This window comes from Vulpes lagopus, chromosome 12 (assembly GCF_018345385.1).
Source record: "Vulpes lagopus strain Blue_001 chromosome 12, ASM1834538v1, whole genome shotgun sequence".
NCBI lineage: Eukaryota > Metazoa > Chordata > Mammalia > Carnivora > Canidae > Vulpes > Vulpes lagopus.
The window spans coordinates 60355819-60371290 of record NC_054835.1 but is presented as its reverse complement, the minus strand read 5'-3'; the positions used below and the strand labels follow the sequence as shown (position 1 = coordinate 60371290).

Genomic DNA, 15472 nt, shown 5'->3' with positions numbered 1-15472 from the left:
TCGTCGCCAGGTCTGACTCCCACCAGCACGAGTTCCGGGTCCTGCTCTTTATTTTAACCCAACAAGCTCTACACACAATCAGGAAGCAGGCCTCTGCGTGTCTTCCTTGCATGTTTTCCACTTGCCTTCCAGGCGCTAACCGTCTGCCCCGTGGGTGCGGCGGGGGCGGGCATCAGCCGGATGCAGGGCCCGGCCCTCAGGGGTCCTGACCTGCCTGCGGGCTGGCGCTGGGGCTGGCGTTGGCTGCCTCCCTCAGGTCCTGCAGCAAGGCCTGCAGCCGCTGCAGGCTGGGCCGCACGTTCTCCTCCAGCCACTCCTCCACGGCGTCCGGGTAGAAGACGCGCCGCAGGGCGGCCTCCAGCTCCTGCACCACGGTGCTCCACCTGGCCAGGAGGCTGAGCAGCACAGGAGCAGTGAGCCGCCTGCTGGCACCCCGGGGCGGCAGCCACAGCCTGTGCACTACACACCCTGAACGACCCCACACACGGAACGGGGCTACTGGCGCCCACCGCACAGGGCGGGTCCAAGCAAGTGTCCTGTTTCAACATCTGAAACGAATGCTCTTCGCAGCTGACCTGCAGGGTTTTTCTTTCCGCGTGAACCTGTCAACGTCTGACAGTGTCCTCCGCCCCGAGGGGACACCATGTTGGCCTCAGCTCAGCGCGGTGGGCCGGGACAGCACGAGGCAGGGCCGGCTGGCCCCGATGAGCCCTGGACCCCGTCCAGGCACTCACTGACCCTCACCCTTTGGGGCTAGGGATGCCCTAGCTTCTCTGACGCCCACGGCACAGCTGAGGCAGGAAGTTGGCTCACCTAAGCATTCATGGCTGCAATCCTAGAGAGCTTGTCTTGGTTTAAAGCAGTAGCCAAAGGACGTGCAGCCCTGGGGGGGCCCGGGCCCGGGGGTGGCTACTGGCAGGGGGGCGGCTAACCTGAGCGCCGGGGGCTGGATGTGCTGGACCATGACGGGGTGGATGAGCTTCCGCTGGCGGTGGTAGGGGCCAAACCAGCCGGTCACGTACCTGGGGGCAGAGCCACACAGGTGGGCGCACTGCAGCCAGCAGCCCAGCCCGCCTGGGGCGGGGAGGGGTCGTTAAAGTAATACCTTTGAAAAGACTAAAAAATCTGATAGAAATTTTAAAACCCAGTGAGTGTTTGTGTAGGGCGGGCCACCCCCACCCCGGCCCTGCACCCCTGCCCTGCACCCCTGCCCCTCACCTGTCCCTCTCCAGCAGCGCGTCCACGGAGCTGCGCAGGTGGAGGCTGACGTGCGTGACGAGGGCCAGGATGTCGCTGCCGGGGAAGGAGCCGGCGCCCTCGCTGCATGGAGAGCCGCCGTGCTGAGGTGGGGGTCCGAGCGTGGGGGGAGAGGCAGGGCCGGGGGGCGGGCGCTTACCCTGTAAAGTCAGTCGTTTCTAGGTTTGAAATCCCGAGGAAGTTCTCCACTCTTGCTTTAACATCTTCGGCAAAACCTCCTGCAACGAGCACAGACGGAGGTGGTCAGAGGGGCCCCTGGAGGAGAGAGGCAGGGAGCCTGCGCCACGCGTGGGCCTGGGTGGCCGGCAAGGTGACCAAGGAGGCCAGCGTGCACGGGCCAGCCCCAAGGAGACCTCGGGGACAGCTGGGTGCGGGGCTCCTCACTGAACACAGGAAGCGGCTCACCATGTGAGACATGGGAAGATAGAGCAGAACCACCACCAGGGAGACCACCAGCCCATATGCACCACCTGGCACATGTGGTTCCTCACTGGTGGAATGTTCCAGAACAACTGAAATGAACCAGCGAGGCCTGCAGGTACCAGTGTGGACGGAGGTCAGGAGGCCCTACCAGCCCATCTCCACAGCAGGAGGAGGGCTTCGTGGTGGCGGTGCCCACCACAGGGGACGGGCAGTGGAGGCCAGCCCCTAGCGTGTCCCCGCACCCTCTTCTAAACGCGTCACAGCTGACACTTCAGAAGCACCAGAGGGGAGGCTCAGGCCCACCCTCCACGTAGGGCCTCAACGTGCTATGGAGCCCATGCCCCGCTTCCCTCGGTGCCTCTCACCCCACACGCAGCAGGCAGTCCTGCTGTGGGTGCCCTCGGTTCACGTGCACGTGGGGGGCTTGGTGGCACTGGGCACCCAGCAGTTACACGGCACAGGCACGGCCACCTTGGGGGCTCACGGCCTGGGGGCACCGGGCAGGCGGGTGGCTGAGTGAGGAAGACACAGCCGGCCGTCGGGGCTCGGCTCTGCGCGTCCCACGCTCCTGCGGCCGCGAAGTGGGGACCTTACCGTGTAGGAGCGACTGCAGGCAGACGGCCAGGGACGGGATCCCCACGGGCAGCAGCTCGCACAGCACCGAGAAGTGGTCGTACCTGAGGCCACGGAGAGGCGGCTCAGCCCGGTGCCCACGCCCGCCCGGCGGGTGCTCCACGGCCTCCGCTGCCCGCGGCCTCTAGGGGCCCCTGCACGGCTGGCCGCTGCCTCCGGAAATGTCCCCCAGCCAGAGGCCGTGCCGGGGCTCAGTCTGTGCACTCGACCCCCTGAAACCCTCCCCCGTTCCTCCTGGATCTCGCCTCGGGGGACCCGAGGACGGGCAGGGCCCGGGGCCTCCGGCTGCCCGCCTCTGCCCTGACCCGGCCGGGAGCGCAGCTTCACTGGCAGCTTCGCTTTTCAAACGGTGTGAAATCCCTGAAGAGCTAAACTCCGTCCTCAAGGCCGCCCTACGCATGGCTCTGGAGGCCGGGCCGCCGGCGTGCAGAGGCGCCTGGGGCCGGGAGGGCCAGTGTGCTTGTGGCTGTGCACGCCCCCTCTGCAGAGTCTGGGGGTACCCAGGCCCCTCCCTCCTAGGAGCACCAGTCCCCTCCCAAGAAGCGTGAGGCCCAGACCGGACGGGACAAGCAGAGCGGCTGCGATCTGGGCGGTCGGCCCGAGTGCCTCCCTGGGGCCCGTGTGGCCTCACCTCTGCCAGCCGGTCAGGACGATGCCCTGCAGCATGTCCGCTGGCCCCCTGGCCGCCACCCGCAGCCACTGCACGTTGTTCCTGAGGTGGTGCTCGATGGGGGTCAGGGCCTGGCTCGCCCCCGTGGCCCCCTTGAAGGCGCTGGCAGCCCACAGCCGGAGAAAACCACACTTCCGGTACTTTTCCATGAGAAGAGCTAGGCGAGAACGTGCGTGGTGTGACCGCCTGGGGCCCCAGGAGCTGCGGCCGTCAAGTGTGGACGCTGCGCTTGCCCAGAACCCGGGAGACCCCCAGCCGTCAGGTGTAGTCCCCGACAGACTAAATCTCAGTGAGAGAAGGGACCCCTGCTGTGTGCAGGTGGCCCCTAGTCCAGCTGCTTGTTAGGAAATCTGGACAGAACAGGCCATCTGGTGAGTGACCCGGGATAGGACACGTGCCTGGGGTGCTCCTGGGCTGCCCGGGCGAGCCCGGGGAGGGGCCTGCGGGGAAGCAAGGCAGGTGGCAGGATCCCGATGCACCAAGGGTCAGTCAGGGCTGCAGGGTGTTGGGGGCCGTGGCCAGGGTACTGACCTTTGCCGTGGACGTCCAGGTCGGCCCCGTAGTCCCAGAGCACGGGCTCCACCAGCTGTGGGACCCCCGATGCTGGGGGCGGAGAGCGCTGTGAGCGAGGCCGCCGGACACACCCCTGCGCCCTGTCCTGCGGCCTTGTCCGGGGCGGCTGGCCCTAGGCACAGGCTGGTAAATGCTGCGGCCCTGCAATCGGCCAGCTCCGGAAATGACCAGACTGGGTTCTGTGACAGGTGAGCCCCCGGGCCAGGGTCCCAGAGCTTCCTGCAAGGGGGACACGCTGGTCTGCGTGCCGCGGCGGGGGCGCCGGGACAGGTACAGCGGGAACACACCACGGCCTGGGTTTAAGTCTAACCAACCTTGTGAGAACCCAACGGGCCACACGTGGGCCGGGGCTGCCTCGAGGACACCCGGCCTTGCAGACCCTGGGCCGGGGCGGAGCGTGGACCACGGGTGTGTCTCTGTCCCACCCCAGGGCCCCGGGCAGGGGGTGGCCCGGGGGAGGCCCCAAGGGGCTGCTGCATTCCTGGCCCGGTAGCCAGCGTGAGCTTTCGCCACGGCCCAGCAGGGCTGCCTCAGGGTCCTGTGGGGCTGAGGCGGCAACAGCACCGGACACTGCCCCCGTCCCCTCCTGCGGGGCCCATGAGGGCCCCATGGCTACTGTCCGGTCAGACCTACCACCCTGCACTCCGGTGAGACCCCGGCAGGGCTTCTGGGGGAGCGGCATTTTGTAGAAGAATGTTTAAAGGGGCTCTAAGGAGGCTGCCCGGAGTGAGCTTCGGGGAGGGGGCCTGTTGGCTCCTCACTCCTGCCACCAGAGGCGGGGACGCGCCTGCCCACCTGCGAGCTGGTCCTCGGGAATGGCCCGCAGCATGTCGTCCCACACCAGGGGCCTGGTGGCCGGGTGCCGGGCCAGCACGTGGCAGGCCACTGCCTTCATGTGGGACAGGCACAGTCTGGCTTTGGTGTTGTGCTCCTGCTGCAGCCACCGTCTCGAGGCCTCGCCCTCCCCGAGGTAGTAGACCTGAGGGGAGCCCAGGGCGGGTTTGACCCTGCGCAGGGACACCGGTGCCAGCTGCCCATGGGGAGGGGCCGCTGAAGGGGCCCTCCTTCTGCACCGAGTCCCGACTCTACTCCTGGGGTCCTCCGGAGGTTCGCAGCAGCCCAAGGGCAGAAGGCTGAAGTGCCCCAGCCAGCAAGCAGGTACACGCACGGCCCGGCCTGCACTGCTGGGGTGCGGACGGCCCTTGGGGCGCCAGCCCTCCACCCCTATGCTGCAGGCTGCACCCGCACCAGGTCACAGGGCAGCCAGCGTGGGCGCCCACACTGGGGGCAGCTCCTCGGTGGGGCGAGGGCCCGAGTGAGGGAGGGGCCGCTGCAGCAGGGGAGCAACACCCGGCAGGCCAGGCTCAGGGGTGAAAAAGCATCGCAGGACCCACCTCGTCGCAGCCGACATGGAGCCACCGGGCGCCCGGGTGCAGCTCCATGACCTGGCTGATCATGGCTCCCACCAGCGCCAGGGACTCGGCCTCATGCGGGTTCAGGGTGTTAGGGAAAAGTGCCACTTCTCGGAGGTGAGCGAGAGCCTCGTGCTTCAGCACAAACTGCAGAGACAGAAGGGGACATGAGGGGCGCCGGGAGACACGTCCGCCGCAGGGGCTGGTTCTGGCTCCCACGGGGTCACCCCAGAGGGTGCTGCTCCAGGTCACCCAGAGGGCTGCTGGCCGGGCTGAGCCTGTTGCTGGCTCTCGGCCCTTTCCTTCCCGTCAGGTCTACCCGGGCTGGGTGAAAAAGGAAAAGCCAGGCTCACTCACATTCGGATGGAGCTGCCACCAGCTGGAAATGTGATGGGTGACCGTAAAAACGAGAGCCCCAGAGGTGACACACACTCTCCTCACAGCCCAGCTGACTGGGGGCCACACACGCCCAGCTGGGGCGGACGGGGCACGGCTGACCTCCCAGTGCCCCCAGCCTGTGGCCCAGACCCTGGCTGACCACCAGCTGCGAAGACAGAGGGGTGGCCTGAGGAACCCAGGCCAACACAGGCCATCACAGCTACACAGGGCCGGGGACGCGGACTGAGCCCCCAGAACCACGAGAGCACGTGTCTGTAGTTCCAAGTCACTGGCTGACATCCTTTGCTGCTGCGGCCCCAGGAAACACACCAGGAGAGCAGTCAGGCCCCTCAAGGAGCAGGAGTGGGGGGGGAGCGCTGCAGGACAGTGGGGCAAGGGGCAGAGCGGCACCCTTGGGGGACCTCCCCCAGGTCAGGCGGTGGTTCACACGAGGCTGGAGCCAGAGGGATGGCAGGCGCCAACTCGAGAGACACAGCAGCAGAAGTGGCAGGACCTCACGATGGCCCAAGTGCAGGGGTGCGGGGGGTGCCAGAGCGCGGCAGCGGGGCCAGGGTTGGGGGTCATGAGGACGGGGAGGGAAGCAGGAGCGGACGTGTGTGGTGTGGAGAGGGAGCGTGAGGCGAGGGGCCCCGGGGAGGAGCCACGGGGACGCCGCCTCGTGTAGCGGGATGCACCTGCTAGCGGAGCAGCACAGCCAGACCTGGGCCTGCAGGGGCGGCTTCGGGAGGGAGCGGATGCGGCTGCGGCTGCGAACAGCCTGTGGTCAAGGACGCCCGACCAGAACCTGTCGCTATGTTTAGTGACTCGGGGGACAGAGGGGCCCTGGGGGATGCTCTGTGGACTGTGGGCCGTGGGAGTGGAAGTGAGGAGCCCAGAGAGCACAGCACGCAACGTGGGCCAGGAAAGGCCGAGGCCTGAGCGTGGGAGACATGGGCGCGTAGCAGGGGGGACTTGCGTGTGACTGGAGGAGAACGCAGCCCCTCTGATGCTGGCCGGGGTCGGGGGGGGGGGGCGCCCACAGGCCCAGCAGGCGTCCCCACTACAGAAAAACACGGAACCTATAGCCATTAAATCAATGTTGTGTCAAATCTGTTTCCCATCTTTTGATGCAGATGTGAACATATTTCTGAAGATCACACAGGAACTTGGGGAGATATTTTCAGTATTAAGCGATGAATACAAGTTAAAAAGGAGAACAAATGGACTCTCGGGGCTCCATGGGAATCGTGCATCCCCACTGGCCCGTCTCCTGCATTCTGTGGACAGAGGTTGCTCGGCCCTAAAGTTTGCAGGGCAGGGGCTTCTAGGAAAGAACTGCTCCTTGTCTGTCATCCTTTGGAAATGTGATGGGTGACCGGCCACTGCCTGTGTGCCCCCGAGCCCACACCTGGGCACCACAGAACTGGGGTTCCTCCCACTTACCTCCATGTGTCCAAACGTCTGCACCAACGGAATGACCTCTAGCTCATTCAGTGTAGCCAGATGTAGGATCTCTTTAATTTCAGGGGGGCTAGGAGACAAAGACCACCCAGAGGTTCACACCAGCTCCTGTTGGCACGCCAGCCCCTGTAGAAACTCCAGCTCTTATTCACACTAGCTATCGACACTCCAGCCCCTGTTCACACCAGCCCATTCACACCAGCTTCTGTTCCCACTCCAGCTCTTGTTCACACTAGCACCTGTTCACCTTCCAGTCCTTATTCACACCATCTCCTCTTGACTCTCCAGAACTTGTTCACACCAGCTCCTCTTGACCCTCTACCTCTTGTTCACACCAGCTCCTCTTGACCCTCCAGCTCTTGTTCACACCAGCTCCTCTTGACCCTCCAGCTCGTTCACACTAGCTCCTCTTGACCCTCTAGCTTTTGTTCACACCAACTCATTCATACCAGCTCCTCTTGACCCTCTAGCTTTTGTTCACACCAATTCCTCTTGACCCTCCAGCTCATTCATACCAGCTCCTCTTGACCCTCTACCTCTTGTTCACACCAGTTCCTCTTGACCCTCCAGTTCTTGTTCACACCAGCTCCTCCTGACCCTCCTGCTCTTATTCACACCAGCACCTGTTGACACTCCAGCTCTTCTTCACACCAGCTCCTCTTGACTCTCAGCTCTTATTCACACCAGCACCTCTTGACCCTCCAGTTCTTGTTCACACCACCTCCTGTTCACCCTCCAGCTCTGGTTCACAGCAGCTCCTATTCATACTCCAGCTCCTGTTCATATCCCAGACCCTGTTCATACTCGCACTTCTGTTCATGTTCCCCCTCCCTTGTCAGGTTCCAGGTGGGCTCTCCTGGGGAAACTAGTATGGTCGGTATTTCCTAAAGCTCGAAAGATACTCAAGGTTTCAGAGAGGGCTCCCACCCTAGAATTTGGGGAAATGATGCTCTGTTATGTCCTCAAATAATGGTTTGCTTTTTAGCAGCTATTCTTACCAAACTCTGTAAAAAGCTGAAGCCATTTTACAAGAAACTGGGCCATACAAGGAATCATATTGTACAAAGGGGGTTGGCAGATGGCTCAAGGACAAATTCATCTGCTTGTTTGCATACAGCCCATGACCCAAGAATTGATTTTCAAATTTAATATGGTTGAGAAAAATAAAAAGAAAAATACTTCATGACGTGAAAATTACATGAAATTCATATTTCCATGCCCACAAGTAGAGTTTCATTGGCACTCAGCTGTGGCCACTCACTGACATTTCCATTCATGGCTGGCAGCTCATGCCCCACAGATTTCAGTAACAGAGACCAGGTGGCTGCAGAACTGAAACTACTGCCTGCCCCTTTATTTTTTTAAAAAGATTTTATTTATTTATTCATGAGAGACACAGAGAGAGAGAAAGAGGCAGAGACACACACAGAGAGAGAAGCAGGCTCCATGCAGAGAGCCTGATGTGGGACTCGATCCAGGGACCCCAGGATCATGCCCTGGGCCAAAGGCAGACGCTCAACTGCTGAGCCACCCAGACGTCCCTGCCTGCCCTTTAAAGAGAAGCTCATGACCCCTTTCATAGAGAAAATTTAAAAGATCTTCGAGGTTGCAGTAAGGGGGCTCATCCCCGTGGGGGTTAGTGAGCTCCATGAGTGCACCTGAAGGCGGGAATGCTCCGGGGGGCACAGACGGCACCTGGGAAAGGCTGGCTGCCCACTCTGGCACCTGCTGTCATACATGGATTTATTGCAAGAAAGTGAGTTACAGTTTCTGTGTTTGAACCATCTCATAACCAGTTCTATAAACATATGGACTTCAAATAGACCTTTTTCAAGCTTCACAGGTACCCTAGCACTTGTTTCCACTTAAAAAACAAACGACCAAAAAGTGTTCATCATAAGAAGAAAAACAGAGCAGCATGAAAAGAACGCAAACTTCCAGCAACCTCACTGCAGCGTTAACACTCTGGACAAACACACGGAGCACGTACACCCCGCGGAGTTCTGACATAGACCGAACCTCCCTCCAGAGCGGCCCACCAGCCGGACGTATCTTTTCTCACCCTTGTGAACCCAGAGCATTAGAACCTTTTAAAAATCTTCACCGGGATCCCTGGGTGGCGCAGTGGTTTGGCGCTTGCCTTTGGCCCAGGGCGCGATCCTGGAGACCCGGGATCGAATCCCACATCAGGCTCCCGGTGCATGGAGCCTGCTTCTCCCTCTGCCTATGTCTCTGCCTCTCTCTCTCTCTCTCTGTGACTATTATAAATAAATAAAAAATTAAAAAAAAAAATCTTCACCAATTTGGGCAGCCCCGGTAGCACAGCGGTTTATTTTATTTTTTTAAATTTTTATTTATTTATGATAGTCACACAGAGAGAAAGAGAGAGGCAGAGACACAGGCTGAGGGAGAAGCAGGCTCCATGCAGGGAGCCTGACGCGGGACCCGATCCCGGGTCTCCAGGATCACACCCTGGGCCAAAGGCAGGCGCCAAACCGCTGCGCCACCCAGGGATCCCGACACAGCGGTTTAGTGCCACCTGCAGCCCGGGGTGTGATCCTAGAGACCTGGGATCGGGTCCCGCGTCAGGCTCCCTGCATGGAGCCTGCTTCTCCCTCTGCCTGTGTCTCTGCCTCTCTGTCTGTGTCTCTATGAATTAAAGAAAAAAAAAACTTCACCAATTTGATAGCCAAAACGGCATTTCACTTAATTCACTTTATTGCTACCATACGCTTATCGGCCACTCTTGCTCTGGGGGCGGGGATCAGCCCAATGTCTTTTGCTCATTCTCCTTTGAGGCTGTCACTGACTTACATGGACGCCACAACCCTAAAGCCAAGCAGGGCGCACCCATGGCCGCTGTATCTGCTTTTATTAATTCTGACACCCCCTCTTTTAACCTCTGCTATCCTGATAAGGTCCCAACTGTGGCCTTAAAGAGCAGCATCCGCTTCCCCTCAGCCTTACCCCTGCCCCCACCCTTCTCCCTCCCCCTAAATGCTTCCACATTCTCTCCAGTAAGCGTATTTTATTTCTGTAACTAAGACAAGGGTTTAAAAGCCAGAAGAGGGCTGCCCAGCACTGCCAAACCCCTGCCCGCCCTGCCCACGCCTCCGGGTGGCCCCGCACATCCGCTTTCTCCGTGGCTGGGAGTACCTGTATGCGTGCTTGGCTCTCAGCAGCCTGAGGTGGCCCTCGTAGGGAAACATGTCTTCGTACTCGAGGAGGAGCCCGTTGGCGCCAAGGGCATGGAACAGAGGAAAGACCTGGGGGAACAGGGATGCTATGAGGAAGCGACTATCTGAAGGAAGGTGACAGAGGTGCCACGTGTGGACTGTCTTCCTGCCTGTGGACATGGGTCGTGGCTGATGCTCACATTTCTCCTGCAAATGTTTACCCTGGAATGCGCACTGCGTGCTACACCAAATCAAACCCTCTGCCGCGGCAACCTGTTCGCTTGGCACAGGAGGCCTGCACCTGCGCAGCAGAGCTGTGGCTCAGCCTTGGGGTTCAGCCGGGAGGCAGGGAGAGGCTGCGGGTGTGCAGGGACGGGCTGTCCACTTCCTCCTCTATCTCTATTTCAGAGGATATGAATTCCTATCAAGCGTGTCCAAGACGAGTTCACGTCTACCATACAAAGAATTGAGATTTTCTTCTAGTCTGACACCAAGGCTGGGGTGGAAAAGAGCACATTCTAGGAGCCATCGGAGGGGCCTCCTGCAGGTATCTGAAAGACCCACCCTGCCCTGGACAAGGGGCACTGCAGGTCCAACAAGACTTTAGCACTCCTGTTGATGTGTCTGTCGAAGTTTCCTCTCCTGCGAGCATGGGGACGTTCTGAAGAAGCTGGATGGAAAGAAGAAAAGAGCCTGGGGCTAATGCTCAGCTGCAGACAATTCATCACGAGCAGTCGACTGCAAATTACAAAAAGAGGCAGACAAGCTGGAAAGGAGGAGCTCGTGCAGGTCAAGCACGCGGATAACGTGACATCAAGGTCTCGGCATTTCCCCATTTCCTCAGTATTTTTGCTTCTGGTGTCCAGCTTCTGGTGTCCATCGCAGCCTCCCATGGCCCTCTGACCACCACGGCCTGTATGGCACTCTGGCCGTTGGGGTTAGTGGCGATCCGTCATGTCATGGGTGGTGGGGAGCTGTGGGGCCGGGCAGCCCAGGTGTCCCCAACACATACCCCAGCCCAACATGGGTGACAGGGCTGGGAATAAGGTCCTCGCTGTAAATCCGCAGGAGCGTGCACGTGCACACACACATGGGGGGTGATGCACTGAGCCCCCTGCATCTGTCGTTGAGGCTCAACATCATTTCACCTAACTTCCACTTTTATGACTGGAGTATTTCTAAGCAAATCCCACACAACTGTTTACCTGTAAATACTTCAATATACATCCCTGATGAAGATCTTTTTACAAAAGCACACCCCACACCACCATTATCTCATCTAACCAAATAATTTGTTAATGTCATCCATGCTCTAATTAATTTTCCTGTGTCTAAAATCTTGTCACATATGGCTTGCTTGAAACTAGTCCAGACAAAGTCAATACACTGCATTGTTTGAATGGATCTCTTAAGGTTCTCTGATTTTTAATAGTTCCTTCTACTTCTTTGAGTTTGTTGAAGAGACCAAGTCACTTATTTTGTATGATGTTACAAACTTTGGATTTGACGGATGATATTCCCAAGATGTCCTGTAGCGTGTTTGCCTATTTCCTATTCTCATGGGTGCCGATGGTTAGACGTGAAGGCCTGATTACATCCAGGTGTTATTCTTTTGGCAAGAATACTTCACAGACAGTTCTAGAAGTCATAAGTCTGGCTGCCCCACCGGAGTGATGTCAGGCTGATCAGTGATGCTCAGGGGCATCAGCTGACCCACACCTAGAGCCTCTGCCTCCTGGTTTCAGCCACTGCTGAATGACTGCCCAGCGCACTGACCGGGAACTGCAAGGTGGTGACTTTCCAGGTTCATCACTCCTCGGGGGTGATGGCTGGAACTCTCCCTCACGGAAGAATTTCCTCTCAGTGATTACTTGGTCACTCCAGCCCTGATGATGCTGGGCCTTCATATGCAAAGGTCAATTTTGTTGGATACAAAATCCTTGAATATCTTAAATGTTACTCCCTTGTCTTCCTGTCACAAAATGCTGTCAAAATATCTGATGCTGATCTAATTATCCTTCCCTCATATGGAACTTGTACCTCTTTCCTGTGTGCCCAAGAGTTTTCATTTTTTTAAAAATCTGATACAACTACCATATGACGCCCTAGTGTCTATCATCCCAAGTATACGATATGCCCTTTAAAAAAAAAAAAAAGATTTGTTTATTTGAGAGAGTGTGTGAGTCAGGGGAGGGGCAGAGAGAGAGTGTCTCAGGCAATCTCACACCCAGAGCTCAGAGACCAACTCCAAGCTTGATTCCACAACCCATGAGATCATGATCTGAGCTGAAACCAAGAGTCAGGTGCTCAACCACTGGAGCCACTCCTGGTGCTCTAGGTACGCCCTTTCAATAGACCCATGTATTCTTAAAATTTGGAATAAAAAACACAAAGTGTTTTTGTAGTTTCTGGCATTTGTCCTACAGCACTGCCTTGGTTCTTCTTTAGGACTGTTGCAAACTGAAAACATGGCTACAATCTGTGCCTTCCTCATCAGGAGGCAATATCTATTCCCAGCCTTGAATCTGGGCTGACTCTGGACTTGCTTTCCAAGAGTTAACACTAGGCCCAGGAAGGCTTGCAGCTTTGGCTCCCACGCCCTCAAAGCACTGCCCTGTGACCACCATGCTAACAGAGGCTGGCCTGGCCTCCGAGAGAACAGGAACCCATGTGCAGGACCAGAACCATGGTGCCCAGTGGAGAGCCAGCACTAACTGGTGGATGTGTAAGGCCCTCTTGGACCATCAACTGTTCCTAGTTGTCAGGGGACAGGCAACACAGGAGGGAGCCCAGGGTGAACCAGCAGAACCACCCACCAGCCGCGGAAAGAGGAAATGATGATGTTGGGCCTCCAGCAGCAGAAGACTGAGGCAAGGGCTCCAGCTGCAGGTGAGTTGGACCTTCTTTGCTTATCTTCTATAACTTTCAATTTGTTAGATGCTTTTTATCTTTTCACGTTTGACAGCCTTTTTCCTTATTTATTTCCCAATAGTATGCTTTCCACAGTGTCTGCTCACTTCTGTTCTTCTGCCTTGATCTATTTCAGCCAGACACCGCCTGTCTCCTCTGCATCCCTGCTCCCCTCTCAAAACCTGTTCTCTGCTTCACTTTTTTTTTTTTTAAGATTTTATTTATTTATTAGAGAGGAAGAGAGAAAGAGCACAAACAGAGGGAGCAGCAGAGAGGGAGGGAGAAGCAGACTCCCATCTGAGCAGGAAGCCCGATGTGGGGCTCGATCCCAGGACCCTGGGATCATGACCCAAGCCCAAGGCAGATGCTTCGCGGACTGAGCCACCAGGTGCCCCCCTGCTTCACTTTCACTGTTCCTGCGCAGCTCCTCATGGATTCGCTCAATACTGTGTTTTTAATGTGGGGCTCTGTCGTTCTAGAAGTTTCTGGATGGTATTTCTGAGAGCCGTAGGCCTCTCCAGCATTTTCCTCTGAGTCTTTTTGCAGTCTCAAATTGCAGCCAGTGAAAGCCCTCCCCTGTTCCTTTCTTGACGGAGGACAAGTACTTGTGAGCTGTTTCCTGGTACTTCTGGTCTTGGCCCTGTTAGAATTCCATTCTCTTTCCTCTATCACCTCCTGCCTGGTTATTAATCTCACATGGGTGGTAAGCTGTACCACTTGCATTTGAGACACATGGGGATACCCCATATCTACTTTTGCTCGAGAGTGTATTAGTTTTCTAGGGCTGTTGTAACAAATTATCACAAACTGGGCAGCTTAATACAACGAGAATTTATTCTCTTCCAGAAATAAAAAATCAAGGTATGGGCTGGGCAGTGCTGTCTTTGAAGGCTCCAGGGAAGTGTCTGGTGTCACTGGCAGTCCCGGCATTCCTTGGCTTGTAGATGCATCCCTCTAATCTCTGCCTCTGTCTTCACATGGTGCCCCCCTGCAACCCCTGTGTCTAAATTTCCCTCTTCTTACAAGGACGTCACTCATTGTATCAGAGGTACCCTACTCCAATATGGCCTCATCCCATGTTGATTATAACGGCAAAGACTGAGGTTACATTCACAGGTGGTTAGGATTTGAACGTTACCTCTTTGGGAGATGCCATTGAGCCCACAGCGAACAGGCTGTGGGTTTCTTTTGTTGTGTTCACCCCTCTCCCCACCCCTTTTGCTATCCTAATTGCTGTTTTATGAAGGCATTTGGGGGAAACTCAAAATCTATGCTGCTGCCAACGCTGTGCCCCGACTTGGAAGCCCATGGTTGTGCTCTAAGCACACCATCCTACAGAATACTGTTCACAACTTTGAGGACCAAACCCAAGCAAGGAAAGACCATCTTAGGGGGAAGGGGCTCTTACCTCAGAGAGGTAGGAGACCTTTGGTGGAGCTCCTTTAAGGTCCAAATGAACTAATCGCATCTTAAATGGTGAAGAACCTGACATTTCACTATTTCTCAGGAAGTCATAGAACAATCCCTTGTCTGGGCGCTTCTTCCTAGTGGAGAAATCCAAAGTCATAAATAGGCACAGGCTCCTTTTAGCCCCTGCCCTCCACTCTGTGCTTCCATTCCTTGGGAGGAAACTCATTTCACCAACATGAAAATGAACCAAGAAGGCTCCCTCATATTCAGGTAAAGGGACCTTTGCCATTTAGTTATGATTAGCCCCTAAAATAGAATGGCACCGGTTTCCTTATAAGATGTCTGTGACCTATAACAACACAAATGATTACAAAATAGTGTTTTAAATTAAAGACTGTCTCCAGTGGTATACACTATGCTAGTGTAAACACGCAAATATGTCTAAACATTATTCAGGCCCTGCAATATGATTTTTCTGTAGGAAATTTATCCCTAATTTATTTTACCTTGAAGAGCATTAAAGAAAACCCCTGACGTTTCTAGAGCTCAAGTCAGTTTCATTGTATGGAAGAAGAAACTGTAAAAGTTTAGTTTAGGTCAGAGAACACTAACTAGGATTTAAAATAGGCCACTGATAATCTGAAGAACAAATGAGCCACGAGTACATGGGGCTGACTCGCTTTTATAAAGTAAAGGAAGTAGCGGGATGACAACATAGTAACTGGTAAGGAGTGTGATTTCTTTTTTTCCCTCTAGCTATTTTTAACATACAAAGGGTTAGATGAGAAAAGGGAAAGAAAATCTTTGTGTATGGGTCATGTTTACAGCTCAACAATTCAAACTACTCATTCAGTGTGAGGACTCATAAATCCCTGAACCTAAGAAGTCTATTATGAAACAAGGAACATAAAATAGACACACAGGGCAGCCTGGGTGGCTCAGCGGTTTAGCACCGCCTTCAGCCCAGGGCATGACCCCGGGGTCCCCGGATGGAGTCCCACGTTGAGCTCCCTGCATGGAGCCTGCTTCTCCCTCTGCCTGTGTCTCTGCCTCTCTCTCTCTGTGTCTCTCATGAATAAGTAAAATCTTAAAAAATAATAAAATAGGGGATCCCTGGGTGGCTCGGCGGTTTGGTGCCTGCCTTTGGCCCGGGGCGTGATCCTGGAGTC

The 15472-nt window shown here is 56.4% G+C and overlaps 1 protein-coding gene across 2 annotated transcripts; it reads right to left on the bottom strand.

Moving 5' to 3' along the window:
* Window positions 1–32: 32 nt before the first annotated feature.
* Window positions 33–14433, bottom strand: HEXD (hexosaminidase D). 2 transcript variants are annotated; one of them, XM_041725712.1, is made up of 12 exons: window positions 14302–14433; window positions 9964–10073; window positions 6790–6877; window positions 4951–5115; window positions 4352–4535; window positions 3515–3586; window positions 2945–3140; window positions 2275–2357; window positions 1397–1475; window positions 1219–1320; window positions 933–1022; window positions 33–395 (listed from the first exon to the last, which is right to left on the bottom strand). In XM_041725712.1, the coding sequence occupies exons 1-12, from the start codon at window positions 14383–14385 to the stop codon at window positions 197–199; spliced, it is 1452 nt and encodes a 483-aa protein (XP_041581646.1). In that variant the 5' UTR covers window positions 14386–14433; the 3' UTR covers window positions 33–196. The 2 variants fall into 2 exon arrangements, with proteins under 2 accessions (XP_041581646.1, XP_041581647.1); XM_041725713.1 differs by lacking the exons at window positions 9964–10073; window positions 14302–14433 and adding an exon at window positions 7431–8235.
* Between the last annotated feature and the right edge of the window lie 1039 nt (window positions 14434–15472).